Below are 20577 nucleotides of genomic sequence, written 5' to 3'. Positions count from 1 at the left end.
TTTTCTTTTTTTTTTTTTCTTTTTTTAGGACTATTCAAAGTAACAAACTTTTTTTTTGTTTTTTTTTTTGTTTTTGTTTTTGTTTTTGTTTTTTTTTGCATTTTTGCTCTGGTCATAAATATACAGAGAGAAAAAGAGGGAGAGAAAAATGAACAAGTCATCCAAAGTATGGACATAAAACAGTATTCCTAAGGCACGTGGCAGTCTTTGAAAATACAGAAGCTCTAGCCAACTTAAATTATTTGTTGTTTTTCCTCGCTCAGTCCACAAAACTGTACAGTGACACAAATGTTGTGTTGCAGATAGATTTTCCAAGTAACTCCTCAATCCACACCGCTGCATTAGCCGGACGCACAATTTTTTCTTCCTCTGTTTCCAGGCGAGATCCTAAAATGTGGTTAGTTAGTTGCTCAAAGCCTCTATTTTAAAATACACTTGGAATTCAACTAAAGATAATTTCTTTTTTAAAGAAATTGTGGGGCGGGGGGCGGGGGTGGGGAGGGCGTGAGTCACTAGAAAAGGTTGGTGAGAGTCGTTTGTGAGGGGCTGTGAGGCTCGTGGCCCTCCAGGTTGCCAGGCACAGAAGTTAAGACTGACGTCACAGTTGGCAGGGCGGGGCTAGTCAAGTCTGTGAGGGTGGTGGGCGTGCTGGAGGGGCTGAGCGAGGCATTGGAGAGCTCCGAGGCTGGCCCCGAAGGCGTCCCGGTCTGCAACGCTGCCTCCGTAGACTTGTCCACACCCGTGTTTTCCTGCCGTAAGAGGTTGCGCCTGAACTTGGCCCTGGCGTTCTGAAACCAGACCTGCGTGGGGCAAGAGAGAGAGAGAGAGAAGGACTGGTTAGGGGAAGAGAGGCAGGGACTGGAGAGTAGCAGAGCATTCCCCAGGGATGCTAATCTGGGTTTTCGGGGGAGGGGGGGATAAAAAATTGGGCTGGCAATATTTTGCTCTTCATAAAATAAAATTGCCTTTGCCCTAATTGGCTATTACTGGGTTTCCCTTTCTGTTAGAAGGTTCTAGAGCTAAACAACATGGTAGGCACTAGCCATAGGTGGCTACTGAGCACTTGAAATATGTATGACTAGGGGGCGTCTGAGTGGTGCAGTCGGTTAAATGTTCAGACTCTTGATCTCGGCTTGGGTCATGATCTCATGGTTCTGTGGGTTCGAGTCCCACATAGGGCTCTGTGCTGATGGCGGGGAGCCTGCTTGGGATTCTATCTCTCCTTCTCTCTGTCCCTCCCCTGCTTGTACTCTCTCTCTCTCTCTCTCAAAATAAATAAATAAACTTAAAAAAAAAAGTATGACTAGCCAAAAAGTGGCTCCTTTGTAGATGAAAACACAGAATTACATTGGAAGATTCAGTATGAAAAAAAGAAGGTAGGATATCTCAAAAATAATGTTTCTACCTGTTATATGTTGAAATGATAATATTTTGGATATATTGGGCTAAATGAAATATATTCTTAAAATTAATTTTATCAGCTTCTTTTTGTGTTTTGAATGTAGCTGCTAAAAAATTTAACAATTTTTTTTAACATTTATTTATTTTTGAGAGAGAGAGCATGAGCAGAGGAGGGGAAGAGAGAGAGGGAGACACAGAATCTGAAGCAGGCTCCAGGCTCTGAGCTGTCAGCCCAGAGCCTGACATGGGGCTCCAACCCACAAACCATGAGATCATGACGTGAGCTGAAGTTGGCCACTTACCCAACTGAGCCACCCAGACGACCCCCCCTTTTTTTTTTTTTTATAAAAAATTTTTAAATGGAAAATTACATACGTGGCTCACGTTGCATTTCTATTTGACAGCACTGTTCTGGAAGATGTGCACAAATCAAATCTTGATCATTGTTCACAATGGTTGAGAGATTTTTTTTTCCCCCTTGAAAGTCACCGTTAAGCAGGCAACAGAGGGGCACCTGGGTGGCTCAGTGGATTAAGCATCTGACTCTTGTCTTCTGCTCCGGTCATGATCTCATGGTTTGTGGATTGTAGCCCCACATGGCACTACCAGTGCCGAGCCTGCTTGGGATTCTCTCTCTCCCTGCCCCTTCCCTGCTTGCGTTTGCTCTCTCTCTCTCTCTCTGCCCCTCCTCCGCTCTCTCTCTTTCTTTTGCAAAAATAAACAAACATGAAAAATTTTTTTTAAAAAGAACTGAGCTTGGTATGAAAAGAATACCAAAGAGAAAGAATAAGGGTTTGTTTTCATTTTTCCTTGGGCACAGACACACACACACACAAACACACACACCCATCCACGCCCATACCTTTGCACACAAGCCTGTTCGCTCTCAGGAAGACATGTGTGGAAACTCATCTCCACGGCACCCCCTCCCCCAACTATGACCACCTGTCTAACTGCACAGAGAGATCTAGCTGTACCCAGAGGTCCTCAGAGTACTTTGAGAGAGGCCTAGGAAATCCAGGCCACCGTGGGGCTGGTGGGGGGGGGGGTGTCTCCTAAAGAAAAAAGCCTGAAAGGCAGGGCCCCTTCACTTCCCTTTGCATGAGAAAAACACCCGCCAGAAGCCTCCCCATAAAACAAAGGGCCTCAGAGAATTCTACTGATTCTGGGGTGTCCAGTTGCATATTTCCAGATGTGCCTGCATCTGCCTGTCTTCCCAGTGTCTCAGGCAGGGGTGGGAAGACCTCACCCCTGGCCCCACCTTCCCCTGGGGACCACCCCATGACTTGGGCCTATGGTGTCAAACTAGCCTTTCTAGTTGCCTGATAAGATTTGTGCTCATTTAAAAAGCACATCCAGGAGAATCCTGGGGTAAGGAGAGAGACTTGGACCCTGTGAAGTCAGGAAATAAAGCTCTTTCCCCAGCATGCTGGATCTTCCCGGGAAGAAAGCACATTTTCCCCTGGCCTTCTGCCCAAAGCAAGCCCATCACCTCTTCTGGAGGTTTGCAGATAAGTATAGTGCTTCTAAGACCACCATCAACGTGCTCCTCTTAGGGTAGGGAATCCTCCCTGCCCAGCCTGCAGAAGTCTGCAGGGGTGAGACTGTCTCGCTGGCCCCGGGAATGGCTGATGGTAAAATGGATAAAGTCTGCAGAGGCCCTCAGGGACAGGAAGCGACTTCCCCAAAGTCTCATGGCCTCCGACAAGGCAGGCGAGAGCCTTGGGGCCACCCTTTGCCTCTGTCCTGGCCTGTGTGTGTCTCTCCAAGCAGTAGCTGGAGGAGGGAGCCCCGGGGGTGGGGTGCACGGCTCCCAGGTCCAGGGCTCTAAGCCCTCGGGAAGGGCTGGAACCAGTTAGCTGCCAGCTGTTTGCTCTTTCCTCTGCGTTGCCCCTAACAGTGATTTGTAAACAATGACACCATCTTCCACAACCGCCCTCTCTGCTTTACTGAATCTGAGGCGCTGGAAATCTGGCGGGTGAAAATCAACAACTCAACTAGAAGCCGGGTTGCTGTGGGGTTTGGTGTTGTGTTTTTCACCTGAAGCAGGGCTTCACCAGAATTCTCTCCTGACCATTTTACAAAGTCCCCTCCTGAGCGTTTTGCTGGGCAGGGCCCCCTAAGTCCACTTCATGTCCTTGGGATGTGGTACAGGGACCGGCAAAGACTAAGATTCAATAATATGCATTGAATTAATAGCAATGATGATAGATAACATTTGTGGACCACCATGTCCCAGGCACCGTGCCACCCTCTAACATGCAGTCGTAGGTTATCTTCAAGATAAGCCAAGCATCCCCACTTTATAGATTTGAAACCAGACAGGCTCAGAGAGGTGAAGTCACTTGCCCAAGGTCACACAGAGGCCAAGCTGAGACTGGAATCCAGGAATATCTGCCATTAAGTCCATACGCTCCCTACCACATGATCCTGAGTCAGCAAATAAATGAATGAATGAATGAGTGAATGAGTGAATGAGCACAAAAGCCACTGTGGCGAGGTGGACAGAGCACCCGCTGCAGTTTCCAGTTCTGGTTCTGCTACTGACCAGTCCAGTGACCTTGTGCTAGTCCCTTACCTCTGGGTCTGCCTCGGTTTCCCTACCTGCACAACAAGAGGGTCGGACCACCCCCGCGTGACCTCTGTGGCCCTTGGGGTTCTGACAGTCTGGGATTTCCAGCAGGCGCGAGACGATCTGCCCCACCCACCCGTCTTCTTAAACTGGCAGCCCCTTTTCTTCATCCACGAGGGGTGCCTTCGCCTGGTGCCCAGGGGACCCCCAGTAAGTCCTGGGTGAATGAAGAAGCCCACACTACCGCATGCCCCTCCTCAGGCACCCACTGGCCCTGCACGCTGTGTTTTGACTCACAAATTCCCTTCCTTAAGATTCTTTCATCAAGGGGACCAAGGGAGTAAGTGAAAAACCCGTTTTGCCTCACAAATCCCTTTCTAGGTCACTAAGGGAACCAGCCCAACGACAAAAGCTTTATGCCCAAAGATGTCCATTGTGGCATTAAAAAAAAAAAAAAAAGATTTTATTTTTAAGTAATCTCCACACCCAATGTGGGACTCAAACCCACAACCCCGGAGATCAAGAGTTGTGTGCTCCACTGACCGAGCCAGCCGGGCACCGTTCCCCCTCCCACTCCCACCCCCCCCCCCCCCCGCTTTATTAACATTTCATTTTTCCATTGTGGTATTTTTAAATAACATCAACTAATGGCCGCGTGCAAAGTGTCCAACCAGATGGGGCAAGTGGAAATCATGACACAGACACTCCATGCAGTTGCAGGGGTAATGTCTTATGATGAATGTTATATGAGGAAAAAAAAGAATAAAGAGGCTATGTCTTGGGGAGCCCGGCTGGCTGGCTCGGTCGGTGAAGTGTGCGACTCTTGATCTCAGGGTTGAGAGTTCAAGCCTCGCTTTGGGTGTAGAGATTACTTAAAAACAAAAGCTTAAAAAAAAGAGAGAGAATTTGTCCTCTGGTACAGCAACTTCATAAAGAAAGTAATGACGACAAATAATATTCACTCACTAAGTAGCAGGCATTGTCTAAGGAGAGTTTTAAGCATTTCACACATAGTAACTCATTAGTGCTTTACAAGGTGAGCGCTAACATTATTTTTTTTTAAGTTTATTTACTTTGAGGGGTGCCTCAGTAGCTCAGTCAGTTGAACGTCCGACTTCGGCTCAAGTCATGATCTTGCGGCTCACGGGTTTGAGCCCCGTGTTGGGCTCTGTGCTGACAACTCAGAGCCTGGAGCCTGCTTTGGATTCTGTGTCTCCCTCTCTCTCTGCCCCTCCCCTGCTCGTGCTCTGTCTCTCTCTGTCTCTCAAAAAATAAAATAAAAAACCTGAGAGAATCCCAAGTAGGCTCCTCGCTGTCAGCACAGAGCCCGAGGCGGGTTCAAACTCACAGAACCGAGAGATCATGACCTGAGCCGAAATCAGGAGTCAGACACTTAAACGACTGAGCCACGCGGGCGCCCCACAAGTGAGCGCTAACACGATTGCCATTTGCAATTCTTTGTTGCACATCTGTCTCCCTTCTGGATTGGAGTTCCAGCTCCAGCGGGTCCCATTCACCGTCTGGGTCACACCCCACCCAGAACATGGCGGAAGGTCAGCGTAGAACAAATGGGTGGCCAGAGAAAAGCTAGCATTCTCGGTTCCTGTGTTCTCACACAAGTTAGTGACCACTAACCAGTCATCTGAAGAATGTTTTTAAGCTGTTGGTGGCTAAAATATATTTTCTGCCAAAGTCACACCAGGAAGCCCTAAGGAGACTTTCAGCCACCCAAATCAGTCAGCTCACCTCCCCCGTCCCGAAGCCTGGCCTACTCTGCCTTCCTGACCCTTCCCCAGGAAGGAAGAGGGACTGCTCAGACGGGCATCTATGTGCTGCGGGAAGGTCTGCAAGCATTTACAAAGCTTAAGGCCTTCGTGGACCTCTGTCCAAGGGACCATTCTCTTTCCCAGTGACCTCGCCCACTGGTAGAATGTGAGAATTGTGGCCGTGCCGTGATGACAATTTTGAGCACTTTTTATGCATTTACGGCTTTACAGCAGGAAACATGCTTTGCTACCAAGACATGGCATCTATGACCCGCCCCTTCCCTTTCCTTCTCTCCACCTGTACCGCTGCATTCTACAGCTAGACCCAAGGCGGGAGGGCCAAAGCCCTACACTGGGCGATGCTGGAAAGAGCTGTGGAATCAGACCGATCTAGGCTCGACTCCTGGCTTCCTCACTTACTAGCTGTGGGACTTAGGGCTAGGGTCCTAGTCTCTCTGAACCTCAGTTTCTTCATCTGCAAAATAAAGATAATTAAATTTTTTTATTGTGTATGAGAGGTAGGTTGACTGAACCCTACTGTATAAAAGTGTGTGTGAGGTCCATGTGCATTGAGTCCCTAATCTGTACTTTAAATTTTTTTTAATGTTTTTATTTATTTATTTTTTAACATTTATTCATTTTTTGATATAGAGAGACAGAGTATGAGCAGGGGAGAGGCAGAGAGAGAGGGATATGCAGAATCTGAAGCAGGATCCAGGCTCTGAACTGACAGCACAGAGCCCGACGTGGGGCTAGAACTCACGGACCATGAGATCATGATCTGAGCTGAAGTTGGATGCTTAACCAACTGAGCCACCCAGGCGCCCCATGTTTTTATTTATTTTTGACACAGAGAGAGAGAGACAGAGCATGAGTGAGGTAGGGGCAGAGAGAGGGGGAGGCAGAATTTGAAGCAGGCTCCAGGCTCCGAGCTGTCAGCACAGAGCCTGAAGCGGGTCTCAAACTCACGAGCTGTGAGATGATGACCTGAGCCGAAGTTGGATGCTCAACCAACTGAGCCACCCAGGAGCCCCCCTAATCTGTACTTTATACATTACACTTGAAGTCATCTCATTGGCTCCTTGCAAACACCCAGTGGGTATTAGTATCGTCTCCATTTTATAGCTGAGGCTGCTGGGGCCCAGAGAGGTTAAGTCACTTGCTCAATATTGCTCAGAAAGTAGGTGAGACAGCTGAGCCTGGACCTCACATCAACTGACTCCAAATTCCAGCAGGGTTACTGCATCCCAGGCCTCCCATATTGATGGTGCTTCTGCATTACAGATCCAGGAACATCCCAGAAAACCTACACACACACACACACACACACACACACACACACACACACACACACCCTATATCACTGACCTCTGGGAACACAGCCTCAATCTCAACCTGTCCCTGCCACACAGACTCTCTCCAAAGGGTGGAGGTTGACCACCACCTCCGCGGGGCCCCCAACGCCTAGTACCATTAAGCTGGTGCAGACAAGTGATGAGGAACCATTTCATGGGCACCTACTTTGTAGCAGGCAGCACGCTGCCAACGCCTTCTCAATCCTCAGTTCTCAAGATACAAACTATTATTACCTTCGTTTCGTAGATAAGTAATCAGGCTCCAGGAGGAGATGTTAAAGTGCCTAAATCACACTGCTGGTAAGTCCAAAAGGATCTGAACCACTCTGTTACCTTCCAAAGCCACACCACCACCTGCGTGGCCCCAAACTGCCCTCACCCCGCCTCCCCCAGCTGGCCCAGCAGCAGTCAGAACCCCTGGGAGAGAGCCCCACCCTGCCAATGCCTGGCTCCTGAGACCTCCAGCAAATCACTTCATCTCACTACTTCTTAAGCTTCTCATCTGTAACATGGGCAGGAAAACATTAAGGGAAGGTAGATGAGTGGCTGGAAAGAGAATGTTTTGCAAACTGCTGCATAATCATGAACGGTTGTGCTTTAGGGACTATTAAGGATCAGTGCAAGAGACCTGGATGTCTGAGAGGAGGGAGAAAAGTGGTCTAGTACGCCCCCACTCCCAGCAACATACAGGCCCTACATGATCCTCCCACTCAGGAGCGGGCACTGCCAGGTTGGCTTAGTGGAGAAAGAGCTACATCCGTGGACCAGACAGGCCTGGATTTGGGTCCAGCTCTGCTACTTACTAGCAAAGTATGACTTGGGGCAAGTGGAAAGCATTTGGGCCTCAATGTTCTCATCTGTGCAGTGGGGAGGAGGTTATCATGATGCCTACCAGTGAGAACTCAATGAGCAAATGTATTTCACGGGCCTTTCAAAGTGCCTGACACACAGTAGTGCACTCAAACATTCATTGATTGGTAGACCCACCATGACTGTCCGTGCTCTTCTCTCTCAGCTAGTTCCATGTCCCTGGCTTTTCTGAGTCCCCATGGTAGAGGGGACACACAGGTGTGAGCAGGCCTGGCTCGGGATTGTAGGGGAGGAAGGCTCAGGGCAAGCATTCACCCAGGTCCCTCTGGTGAACCTTCCCTTAAACAAAGAACAGTTAGTTCTTCCTCTGGTCTCCAACAGAACGCCCCTCCCAACTGATCACACTGCGGAGAAACCGAATGTGGGTCTGTCTCTATAGCTAATAGGTGAGTTTCTTCTGGGCCAGGACTGTGGTTCATTCATCTCTGTGTCTCCAAGGCCAGTTGATATTGGCACCCCAAGGTGCCAATAGATATTTGGCCAGATGAAAGAATGAGAGACAACGATACTGGAAATCCGATTTGTTCCTAAATCAGGTAACCAAGCCTCTTGCCTCAAAGGCCAGCAGAGTGTGGCTCCTTATGCGGATTCAGACTCAACAATGGACACTTAGTCTCTATCATTTAGTCAGGATACCAGGGAGAGGTATATGTCCTAATGGTGCCCATTATATAGGTGAGAAAGCTATGGCTCAGAGAGGGTAACTAATTTGTTTAAAATGCACAGCCAGCGAGTGAGTAGAGGGACAGAACTGAACCCAGGCCCTCCTGAACCGAGCTCTCTGCTTGACTCCAAGTGCCTGCTCCTGTCCTGGCCTGATTCACCAAATGGCTCCCACCAACATGCCATAAGGGGCTCTAGAGAGGGGAAGGGACAAAGTATCCTAATAACCAGAGGAGAGGCTGATGACCAAATTCGCCCAGGGCTGAGGAATGGCGCTGGGGGGGGGGGGAGAGGGGGAGGGGGTGGTGCCAAGAAGGGTCCCCAGACCTAACCCAAGAAGGTAAAGTCCAAGGGAAATGGACAAGGGGGAATCCGAGACCCAGTCAGGCGCAGCAACGTCCTCGCCCCTTCTCAAGCCCAGGCCAGAGGGACCCCTCAGACAAAAGGGACGCAAGGAGGGGAGCGTCCCACAAGGAGCAGAGCCCCGGAGGTAGGGGGCGGGCCCAGAGAGGCGCATCGGCGCCCCATTGGCCAGCACTCAACTCCCTCAGCTACGTCATTGAGCCCTCCAGACACCGGCTCCCCTCGCGTTGCGCAGGGGTGCAGGCCCGACTACAGGAATCTACCAACCAGCGCCCCAGTCACAGTCCATCCCGCGCAGCCATCACACCCAAAATGCTTCCCCCCCCCCATGACATACTCGCAGGAGATCTTAGGGTGACTGCGTAGCCCTTGGTTTCCATTATCGTCATTCTCACTACACACACCCCCACCCCCGCAGTGTTGCAGTCCCCCAGCCCTAAGTCCCCAACCACCTGGGGCTGGAGGGGGAGATCAGACTGGCCTGGACTTGAATCTCAGTACCTCCCCTCCAGTTGTGAGACTCTGGTCAGATCTTCCTCTCTCCATTTCCTCCCCGCCAAATGTAAATTGCTCTCCCCACAGCCACAGGTTCTAAAGAATAAACTGGTTACACTGTGCTATAAAGAAAGATGCTGTCCCACCTTATCGCTGTACAGATGGGAAAACTGAAGTCCAGTGACCAGAAGAATCGTTCCTGCTACTTAATACCAGTTGACTTATTAACCTAGCTCATGTTATTCTTAGCTACCATCCACTGAGCAGGTAAGCGTTAGCTACCGTGGTGGACACTTCCTCATCTCAACGGCTCCTCAAATAAGCCTGCAGCGAGATAATTTCTTGTGTCCGTTTCACATGTGAGGGAACTGAGGCCCAGAGGGGTTAAATGATTTGCCCAGGACTGTGAAACGAGTAACAGGAAGAGCTGAAGATTTGAGAAGTGCTAGTCCAAATCCCTGCCATGAATCTGGGTCAAACAGGAGCCTGGGACTCCCCAAACTGGGCTTCTTAACGTCTCTGAGGTAGGGACAGGACCTTCAAAGTCTAGGGAAAGCTCTGGATCCTCTATCCGGGAAGCGCCCTCACATACAAGTGCAATTCTGCGCAGTTTCAGAGGTGCCCATCTGCCTCCAGCTCCCTGCAGGCAGATGAGCCTCCCGGGCCCACCCAGGGGATCAGCCCACACACCCCCCCCCCCAACCTTGCTTCTGGGAGAGTCTAAGAAACAACAAAGAGACAGAAGAAAAATCTAGAGAAAGAAAGAGAAACTGGAGACGGCAAGTCAGGAGAAGAAGCAGAAGGAGGAAAGAGCTAACGGCAATTAGCTTGGACAGCCATCCTGGGATGCGCTGCGTTTATCTGAAATGCTTGAACCTTTTACTACATGAACATATTTGAGTGTCACTCTAGTAATAAAGAGCAACTAAGAAGTGTTTACAAGAAAGAAAGAGGCTGAGTGTAGAGACAAAGAGGAAGAGGGACACATACACAAAATAGAAAGATTAGACAAAAAATTGGAAGAGAAGAGGAAAAGTTAGAAAAAAAATCCCTGAAATACAGCTAGAGTCTGAGGAGGTAGAGAAAGGGTAGAGAATGACAAAGAGAAGGGCACACATAGAAGGGAAGGTCCTTCCAAAGCCCATGGCAGCTACGGGGTTCCAGCGCAGGCCCTGCAGGCCCCGGGTGCCCCCGCCCTCAGCCCCTGTCCCGGCCCAGCTGACCTGGAGGACCCGTTTGGTGAGGCCCGTCTTTTGCGCAAGCTGCTTCAAGTCCTTGGCGTCGGGGTTGTGGTTAATGGCAAAGTAAGACTTCATGGTCCGAAGCTGGTGGTGCTTGAAGGAGGTGCGCATGCGCTTTGTCTTCTGGCTGCTCGGGTAGGGCTGGTCGCGGTCCAGGTGCTCCGCGTCGTTCTCGTTGCAGCTCAGCGCTGGGGAGGGGACGCAGAGGCGGCGGGTGAACCTCCTGACCTGCCCCCTACACCGCCCCACCTGCCACCAAATGTTTCTAGCCGCAGGACCACACAGCGTGAACTGCACCGCGCTGAGGTGAAAATATTATCCCCATCTTCTAGATCTATAGGAGAATCTGAGGCTCCCCGAGAGCCACCTGCCCGAGTCACTCAGCTAGGAAATGGCGGGATTCAAACCCAGCTCTAAGAGAATCCAAAAACCATTCTGTGCCATCGTGTCAGAATAATAACCAACAGCTACAACTTGTTGATGGCTATTCGACTCCAGATGGATGATGTGCGTAAAGGCTTTATATATTTTCACTGAATCCTTAAAACAACTCTAAGAGCCTAGCATTATTTCCTCCTTTTTACAAACGTTGATTAGAAACGGGAGTCACTTGACTTGAATACAGAGCAGTGTTCAGGACTCCCGCGCCCACACTCTTCCTGTTTCCCCCTGCACTCTCTAAGGAGGGAGGCTGTCTCCCCCGACAGTGTCCGGCACCCGGCACCTGAAAGTGGATGACTGACTGACATCTCTCCACTCACCCTGATTTCACCCTCATCGGTTCCCCAAACCAGAAGTTCTGGATGACACTGGGCCGCCGGCACTGGGCTAAGGTCGGAAATTGTATCTTGCAGTTTAATCCTGATCCTCACCACTGCCCTGGGAAGTACTTGTTTTCCAGTTATACAAATGGGCTGAAGGGGCCAGAGAGGTTAAGCGATCTCTAGAAATCTCACGGAGTGGTAGGATTCTAACCCGAAAGAGAAGGAAGTTGGAGGAAGAAATTGACATGTATCTGACACCCAGGGTATGCTTTTGGCTTTACATACATCATAGGGCCTTCACTACTGCTCCAAGAGGTGGCTACTGCTTTTCATCCCATTTTTGAGATGAGGAAACTCCTGCGAAGGGAAATGAAGCCATGTGTACACAGCCACACCACTGGTAAGGGCTGAGCCTAGATTCAGTACTGCAGTCCTTGCCCGTTTCCTTCCACCACGCCACAAAGGCAGGCAAAGATGACGCACGACTCTTTGGGGAGCCGGTCCCCATCCAGAAGGGGCCCAGCTGGGGCCTGGCTGCCAATGCCTGGAAGGCAATGGGGGTGAGGGACAGGGGTGGAAACCTAAGGCCTCAGAAAGTTGCTTGGTAACCTGGTGCCTGATGGGGACATCAAGAACTCCAAGATTCCTTCATCACATCCCCAGCCATCCTACATGTAAAGTTTTGGTTTGGGGAAAACCTCAGAGGAGATCAATTCAGTCCCCTTAAAGCAGACAACTGGGAATATGTCTTGTGCCCCATCACATGCCCGTAACAGAGCTGCTAGATTTAGCAAATAAAAATGCAGGACATCCAGTTAAATCTGAATTTCAGATAAACAATAAACAGTTTTTTAGTATGGCTCTAATTTTGCATGGGACATACCTCTACTGAAAAATTAATTTGCTGTTTACCTAAAATCCAAATATTGCATTGGATACAATTACACTAAAAAATTACTCATGTATTTAAAATTCAAATATTGCACTGGATACTCACACTAAAAAATGTATTTGTTGTTTACCTGAAATTCAAGTGTAACTGGATGTCCTGCATTTTATCTGGCAAAACCACTTCAGAAGTACTCCCGATCTCCTGGTGACCTACTCCACCCACTGCTCAGGTGGGGAACAGTCCCTTGCAGAAAGAATTTGCAAGATGCTGGTCTTGTCACAAATCTTGAAGCTGTCAGCAAGTGGCTACACTTCCTAAGCGTCCCTTCCCACATGCACCCAGGCACCCAAGTCCCCCACCGGGGCTGTACTCCCACTGAGAGCGCCCAGGGTGAAGAACGGGGGTCCAGCAATTTAAAAGGGATCAGAAAATGACTCCAAACAGAATCCATGGAAACTGCCCTGCCCCCACTGCAGGGAGCGACCCTCTCCTTGCCCCCAGTCCCCAGCTCCACGGGGGGGTGGGGCAGGCCTCCCCACGGGGGATCTCTGGGCCCATCCCTCTGCCCAGTCCCCGCCTGGGCCTTGCTGCTCTTAATGAGCTCCGTGGGGACCCCGGCGCCCCATTCACCCAAGGGACGTGCCCTGAGTGCGGCCTAGATGGGAGGAGGTGGTTTGGGGGAGGGAGACAGAAAGGGCACAGAAAGGAGAGAAAGACACAGAGGTAGAAAGACAGACAGAAGGGAGAGAGAGTAAAGGAGAGGGGGGAGGGAGGGGAGGTGGACAGGGCCAGGAAGAAAGAGAGGAGAGACGGAGGGAAAGGAAACAGTGGAGATGGGGAGAACCGGAGAGAGACAGCTACAAAGACAGAAAAAAAATCAGGAAAGACACAGAGAGAGCCCGAGGGGACAGCGAGGCCTGGAAAAAAAGGAGGACTGTGTGGTGGAGGGCCCAGGTTAAGGAACAGAATCCCGGATCTCAAGGAAACCAGGTCCCTTCGGGGAAGCGTATTCCAGAGCCGTTACTGGCCGGGGAGTGGCGAAAAGGGGAGAGAGGGGAAAAGAGGGGAGGGCAGAAAAGGAGCTGGCCCAAGATTGGGAGGCCGAGGTGGCCAGTGGCCCGGGCAGGGGGGCTGCGCTGGAGGAGTGAAAGCAGCCGGGAAGCAGCCGTTGGGTCCAGATTTGTCCGGTACCCCAGGCGCCCTCACTCCCGCCTCCCTCCCCAGGCCCCGGCTGGGTCGAGATTCCCCAAGATCGGATCCGGGGAGGAGCAAGGGGCTGAGGGGAGGGGGAGGAACAGGCTTTCTCTCTCCTTTTTTTTTTTTTTTTTCCTCTCAATTAGGCCGATTCAATGGAGCTAAAGAGCTCGTAAAATCATGAATAATTTACTCGTGATCTGTTATTAACCCATCGGGTTTCGAGCTCTTGTCGCTGGGACTGAACCTGTAATCAAATCTGACTTCGCCTCATTTTACTAAAGACGAGATTGTAGGTTCAATTGTCTAAATAATGGATTGGAATCAAATCAGTAATTACGCCGCCAGGCACACACACAAAAAGCTGGGGCTGGGGGAGGCCCGGGCGTCCGGCCGGTCCGCGCGGGACTCCCGCGGCCGTGGCTTACAAACCCCGGCGCAAAGTGCGCGGCCCGGGCCTCGTCCGCGCCCCGGCCCGCTGGCAACCCCGCTCAGGGGTTTCCTTCTGCCTCTGGGACCGGGGCTGCGCTCTCGGACCCGAGGGGCAGCCGGAGCAGGGCTGCCGCGGCCACCGCCCCGGAAGGACTTTCCGACCCTGCGGCCCCGCCGCTTTGGCTGCCCTTCCCCAGGCGGCGGGCTGGGCGCACCGACGGCCGTCCCTCCCCAGTCTGCCCGAGCTCGCCGCCCTGGAATAAGGTGCCGCCGCTCCGCCACCGGACTGGCCCACAGAGCGAAGGGCTTTGCAAGGGGTCGGTGTAGCTGGGCTCCCGGGTGTGGGACACTCACACCAGCAAGCTCGTGTCCTCAACGGTCAGAAACACGCACACACGCTCTTGCCCATACACACGACCCGCAGTGCACCCTCCACCCTCCACGGTGCCCTTTCCAGCCGCCCCACGGCCCACACTGCGGCCATTTCTCTCCTGCCCGGTGCGGGGAGAGGAGGAGAACGGCAGCCAGACCCGGGGAGGCCTGGCTGGGCCCGGCGCGGCCAGGCAGGCGCCCCCTTTTCCCAACCCGGCCCCGGGAGCCCCGAATACGCGAGCAGCGCGGCCACCGCCGCCGGCGCGCCGTGTGCGGTTTCTTCCGCCTGAGTCAAGGCCAGAGACGCGCGCCGGGAGAGAGAAAAAGACCGGAACAGAGAAACCCAGACAAAAACACACAGAGGGAGAGAGACAGAGAGAAAGGGGGATCGAGAGAGTTGAAAGGTAAAAAAGAGAGAAGGGTCAAAGAAAAACAAAAACCAAAAACCGAGGAGATGGCATGGGTGGGGAATGCCTTGCAGTGGTGCCAGATCCCTTGAAACTCAGCCTCCAGTCACATCTTCTCGCTCCGTGCCGCCGGACCTCGCCAGCGAAGGCGGCAGAGCAGCAAGAAGCACAAATAAATTTCTGAAACTCTTCTGCCTTTCAATTCCAAACCCAGTTGCAAACCTGCCTACCTAGAAAAACATGATCCCACTCCCCACGCGCTCTGCGGCCGAGTCAGCCTGCTGCTTCCTACTGGGGGCCGACCCCATTTGATAAATAGACGTGGCTTTGTTTGGGGGGGGGACCCGGCCTGGACCCGATTTAGTTTATTTTCAGGGTGCTGAGAGATGAAGGATGGAAGTTTTTGAGAGCCGGCATCTCCGGCAGAACCTTCGACAAATCTTTAATCTGCCGCCACAGACCTGTCTGCGGCCACTTCACCATTTACCAGACTGGGGGCTGCATTTTCCTCCCAGCTCCACACACTGAGACACATACACCCATCCATCTTCCAACAAGCAACTTCGCTGGATCGAACAGGGGACAACCCCCACCCCACCCTGCCCCTGGCTGAATTTTCCTGCCCAGCCAGCTCAGATTTTTAAAGATCAAAATAACCCTGACTTCCCCACGCTGCCCTCTCCCCCCAATCCTGGGTTTTTGTTTTGTTTTGTTTCCACTTGCGCATTAGACTAAGGGGAAAAGGAGGAAGAAAACAAAATCCCGGAATCCGATTCTGTCGCAAACGAAAGAAAGAAAATAATTGCAAATAAACTCTATCTAGTTCAGAAGCCCGGGGAGTCATAAACCTTTCCCGGCCTTGCAGACGTCGGGCAGATGTTGACGGTTCAATTTGCCGGGCCCCAGAACCTCCACAGCTGTCCAGAGCAGCAGGGAGGGGTGCGGGAGGGGGCAGAGCCTCTCCTGAAAAGGCTTGGGGTTCTGAGATGCCGGAAATGTGAAACGAGCCCTCCACCCGACTCCGTGAGAGGCCAGGCCTACTCCGGTCTTCTCATCCCCGGGCGCCGGCCTCCAAGGGTCGCCGCTCTCATCCCAGCACCCCGCTGGCGCCCAGAACTCCGAGGAAGGAGCCCGGGGAAAACTGAGACCTGGCGGAGCAAGAGGATCCCCCCGGGCACAGTGACCTGCTCTTGTTCATAAGGGTCCTGGGCCCAAGTTTCCGGAGCCTGCTGCCCTCAGTACATTTCACCTGACAGGCCCAACGCCAGGCCCAGCAAGTTACCCCAGGCCACCACCAGTCCTTTCTCTTGGGACCGTCGCTGCCCTGCCTCCTTCATCCATCGCCCCAGCTCCCTGTCCTCAGCCCTGCCAACCCAGAGCCTGTTTGGTGCCGGCTCCTCCTTGCTTTCTCTATCCTCACGCTTTCTGACCAACAAAGTGGGGGAAAGGCCCAAACCAAAAAACTGCCTCTAAAAATTTTCTCAGCGACGAGGCCCTGCACCGGGGTCAGCAAGACTCTAATGCACCTTCTCCTTCCACCCCAGCCAAGTGTGCGGAGGCTGGAGCCGAGGAGCCTAAACGTCCCTTCTGCTAGGTCCTGTGGCACCTAGGGTCTGGGGAATCTAAGGACTAGAGTACCCAGAGTGATATATACATATGCGTATCACACTGAGATTCACTCCGGCTTCAGGCGGTGGTCAGCCACGCACTTTCCCCCAACCCGACGGGGGCGCTCGGTGCGCCTCGAACTCACCAGCGTTGTAGGCCGCCAGATCCGCCCCGGGGCCGGGGCTCTTGCGCTTCCTCGGCCGCCCCTTCTGCACCGTGCCCACGCCATTGTAGTAGGGAAGACCCAGCGGATTGGCCCCGGCTGCGCCCAGCCCGGCGCTCTTGGCCGCCGCCGCTGCGGCTGCCGCCGCCGCCACGTCGGCGTGGTTGAAGTGCGCAGGGTACTCGCCCTGCAGCAGCGCTTCGAAGTGCAAGCGGCAGTAGACCAGGCTGTCCTTCATGCCGAAGTGGTCACCCGTGGTCAGCATCTTGTTACACGTGGTGCATGTGAAGCAGTTGAGGTGATAAACCAAGTCCCGAGCGCGCATCACCATCTCCGAGGCCGAGATGCCCAGGTGGCAGCGGGCGCAGCGCTGCACAGAGAACCGCCTGTAGGGACCATGGAGGGAGGGACTGTGGGGACACACGGTTGGGTACCCCCCATATCCCTCCTCCAGGTGCCGCTGCTGCCACGGGGGGAGATCTACTCCTTAAAATGGGAACCAGTCTTAAGTTGGAGGATGGGGAAAGAGGGAACTAGATTTTGGCCCAGGTCTTGTCCTACCCTAAAATACAGTTTCCCTTAAGCATATGTATGTCCACAATGCTTCGACCTTACCCAGAGTCTGGGCAAGCCCCAGGAAAGCCTTTGCTTGGGAACGCAGGGAGAGGGGGACTACCCACTTACCCTTTCTCAACCTTTACCCCTGCCCTCCATACCGGTACCTGACAATCCTACAGACTTTTGTAATTTGGCAGGGGGGAGGGGGGAACAGAGACAGGGAAAAAGAGAGAGGGGAAGGGAGAAAGAAGAGGAAGAGAGAGAGAGAGAGAGAGAGAGAGAGAGAAGGAATATAAACAGACCCTAACCCTAAACCAGAGGGGAGAAACAAGAAATTTGCAGCCTGTTAGTGACTCTGGCTCTTTAACCCTACAGGCAGCTTTCACCCCCATCTCCACGAAAGACCCAGAAACGCACCCAACTGATCCCCCAGCTCTCCCTCCAACTTTGTCGCACACCAGCCCAGGCTGCCTGGGCTTGGGGTGGGGGGGGGGAGGTGGTGCTGCCTGTTTCTGTTCTCTCTGCTTGACCCAAGAAACTTCAAAGGGAGAGGGGTGCAAAGACCCCCCCCCTCCAACCCAAGCTTATTTATGGTCTAAGCTCAGAAGAGAGCCCTTTACTCTGGGTCCCTATAGTTCTCAGACCTTTCCAGGAGTTCCCTCAAATTCCTGTTTGAAAAGGTTGTCACCCCATTTGTACTGGCTTGGAGAAGGGGGGACCCAGGTGGGGAACCCTCCCTTGGGACTGGAGGCCAATAAGACCGGGTCAGATTGTGTCTGAGAATACGGGGTCCTGGGGGGCAGAGGGTCCTGAGTTGGGGGTACCTGTAGTAGTCTTCCTTGCAGTAGATGCTCCCATCCTTGCTGAAACAGGTGAGCTCCGACTCCAGGTTGAGCTTGCACTCGCAGCACTTGAGGCAGCGCATGTGCCACTGCTTGTCCACCGCCAGCAGGTAGTAGCGGTCTGAGATCTTGCCCCCGCAGCCAGCGCACAGCGCGGCTCGGTCACTGCTGATGGACGGCATGGTCTGCGGAGGGAGGGAGGCGGGAGACCGCAGCGCCTGCGTCAGCCTGCGACTTCACCACCGCTTGGAAACGGGCACCCTCAGCTCCCCCCCGGTTGCTCCGGCTAGCCCTAAACCCGGAGAGGGCCGCCGGGGTGTGCGGTGGCTTCCTCGTCCCCAAAAGGCCCATAGTGAGGAGGCTCAGAACCCAGGCCCGCCCACACAGCCCAAGCCGGCCACAGGCCCAGGCCTGGCTGCTGGCCTGGACGGATCTCCCTCCTTAGTTCTCCCCCTTCCTGCCCCCTCTGCCCTTTTCCCAGAAAGGCTTGGGCTGTGTTTGAGGGCTGGGGCAGCAGTGGCTACTCCAGTCAAGCCCTGCAAAAGCTCTCTCAAAACTGTTTCTTAAAGGAGCCACTCTGCTGGGCCCCAGGAAAAGGGGTAAGATGACCATTAAAAGTCCCCCTCTCTCTACACAGACTCCTCTCCTCTCAGGAGACACACAGAGTTCCTGGCCCCGAGCCCCAGTGACCTCTGGATCCGTATGCCAAAGGTTTAGGCCAGGACAGGTCGCAGCCACGTCTGCCCCTCCACTACCTTGGCCACACTGGCTGGGGCCCTCTTGGGTTCTGGGAGATGGTGAGTGGAGTGCAGAGGCACCCTCAAAGTCTCCGAGTGCAGGACAGAATGAGAGTTTAATCCAGGAAGAAGAACTCAGAAGCCGGAGGCACTGAGGCTGCTGCCCTTGCTTTCCAAGTGGAGAGGCTTCCCTCCTGCTCCCCACCTCCTCGGCCTGGCCTCTAAAGGTCACTTCTGGGCCCAACTTGGATAGCGACTGCTTGCCTGGCCCTCTGGGAGGTCTGAGGTGAGGAACTGGCTATTTGGAGCTGGGCTGGCAAAGCCAGGTGTGGAGATCCAAATGGACTCCCCTTCCACAAGAGCCAGGCCAGGGCCTGAAGTCCCAGCCCTGGCCTGGCCTGGCCAGGTCGGCCGGCCAGGAGGCCAGGGGCGTGATCAACGAAAAGCACTGGCCCAGAAGACTTGGACCCCTGAAATTGTGCTGGGGAGGGAACTCCGATTGCCAGGAGGCGGGACGCGACTGGCCCACGCCGGCTGGAGCCCCAGTGCTCCCGTTTGGTTCGCCTTTCCTAGCGCCGCAGGCGGCGCCGCCCGCAGCTACAGCCGAGTAGTGGAGGGGAACGCGGAGCTGGCGACCAAAGGGGCCCGGTGTAGTGAGAAGAGGGCCAGCCCGGGACGCGGGTAGGACTTCGCTCCCACTTCGGGAGAAATGCTCTCTTGCACCCTCGGGGTCTGAAATTTCGGTTTAAACCTTGTTTCCCTCCTCCGCCCCAGCAGCCGGGTTTCCCCCGAGCCGGGAGCTACGGGCCTTGCATCCTGTCCGCGGATCCCCAGCGCCCAGTCCCGTGCGGCACGAAGGACGCTCCCCAAAGTGCCCCCAAACTTCGGAGAGCAGAAGCGCGGACCGACCCGGCCCCGTCCCAGCTTTCAGCCCCGACCCCGCAGCCGTGCGCCTACCGTCTCCGTGTCGCCGCGGTCGATGGCGGAGCTGATGGCGGGAGCCTCGCTCTTGGCCCTGCGGTCCATCTCGTCGATGACCCCGTGCACCTCGGGGCCCGACAGACTGTGGAACAGCATCGCGGCGGGACCGGCGGGGCCGGGGGCGCGGCTCCTCCGCGGGAGGGCTTGCCCCCCGCCTCAGCTGCCTGGCGCTCCCGGCGCTAACGGGCCCGGTGCATCGCCACCGCGGCCCCGGCCCCGCCCGAGCTCGGCTGCGCCCCCAGGCCGGGCTCCGGGCCCCGGGCGCCCGCGGGCCAGGACGCCTCCCGCCGAGGCGCAGGGGCAGCTACATCGCGGGGCGCCTGGGCGGCGGCGCCAAAGCCAGGGTCACAAGGGCAAGGGGCGGGGGGGGGGGGCGGGAAGGGGGAAGCCGAGGGCAGAGGTCGGCGCCCGCCGCGGGCGCTTTCACGCCGCGGGCATCGCCCGCCCGGCTTCAGCGCCCCGGGCGCAAAGCAGGAGCGCAAACTCTGCCCGAGGCGGCGACGGCTGCGGTCGGGGCTCACTCGGGAACAGCTAGGTGCCCGCGGCGGCCCAGCTGCCTGGACCTCTCCCCTCCCTGGGGTGTGCCCCCAGCCCTAGGCGACCCGCTTAGGCGCTGGGTCGGCGACTGTAGTACGGGTTTCTCCGAAGCCAGCGAGCCGAGCCGAGACACCGAGAGAATTGAAGAGGAGGAGGAAGAGGAGGAGGAGGAGGTGGTGGTGGTGATGGTGGTGGTGGTGGTGGTGGTGGTGGTGGTGGTGGTGGTGGTGGTGGTGGTGGTGGAGGAGGAGGAGGAGGAGGAGGAGGAGGAGGAGAAAAAGGAGGAGGAGCAGAGTGGGAGGTGGAGCCGCCGACCGCGGGCCCAGCCGCGCGCAATGCTCTCCAAGAGCGCGCCGAGCCCAGC

The 20577-nt window shown here is 54.3% G+C and overlaps 1 protein-coding gene across 1 annotated transcript; it reads right to left on the bottom strand.

Moving 5' to 3' along the window:
- Nucleotides 1-489: 489 nt before the first annotated feature.
- LHX2 (LIM homeobox 2) lies at nucleotides 490-19772 on the bottom strand. The gene is made up of 5 exons (XM_042964501.1): nucleotides 19653-19772; nucleotides 17941-18143; nucleotides 16537-16944; nucleotides 10709-10907; nucleotides 490-800 (listed from the first exon to the last, which is right to left on the bottom strand). The coding sequence occupies exons 1-5, from the start codon at nucleotides 19770-19772 to the stop codon at nucleotides 513-515; spliced, it is 1218 nt and encodes a 405-aa protein (XP_042820435.1). The 3' UTR covers nucleotides 490-512.
- Nucleotides 19773-20577: the final 805 nt, after the last annotated feature.

Source organism: Panthera tigris, chromosome D4 (genome assembly GCF_018350195.1).
Source record: "Panthera tigris isolate Pti1 chromosome D4, P.tigris_Pti1_mat1.1, whole genome shotgun sequence".
NCBI lineage: Eukaryota > Metazoa > Chordata > Mammalia > Carnivora > Felidae > Panthera > Panthera tigris.
This window is presented reverse-complemented; position numbering and strand designations above follow the sequence as displayed.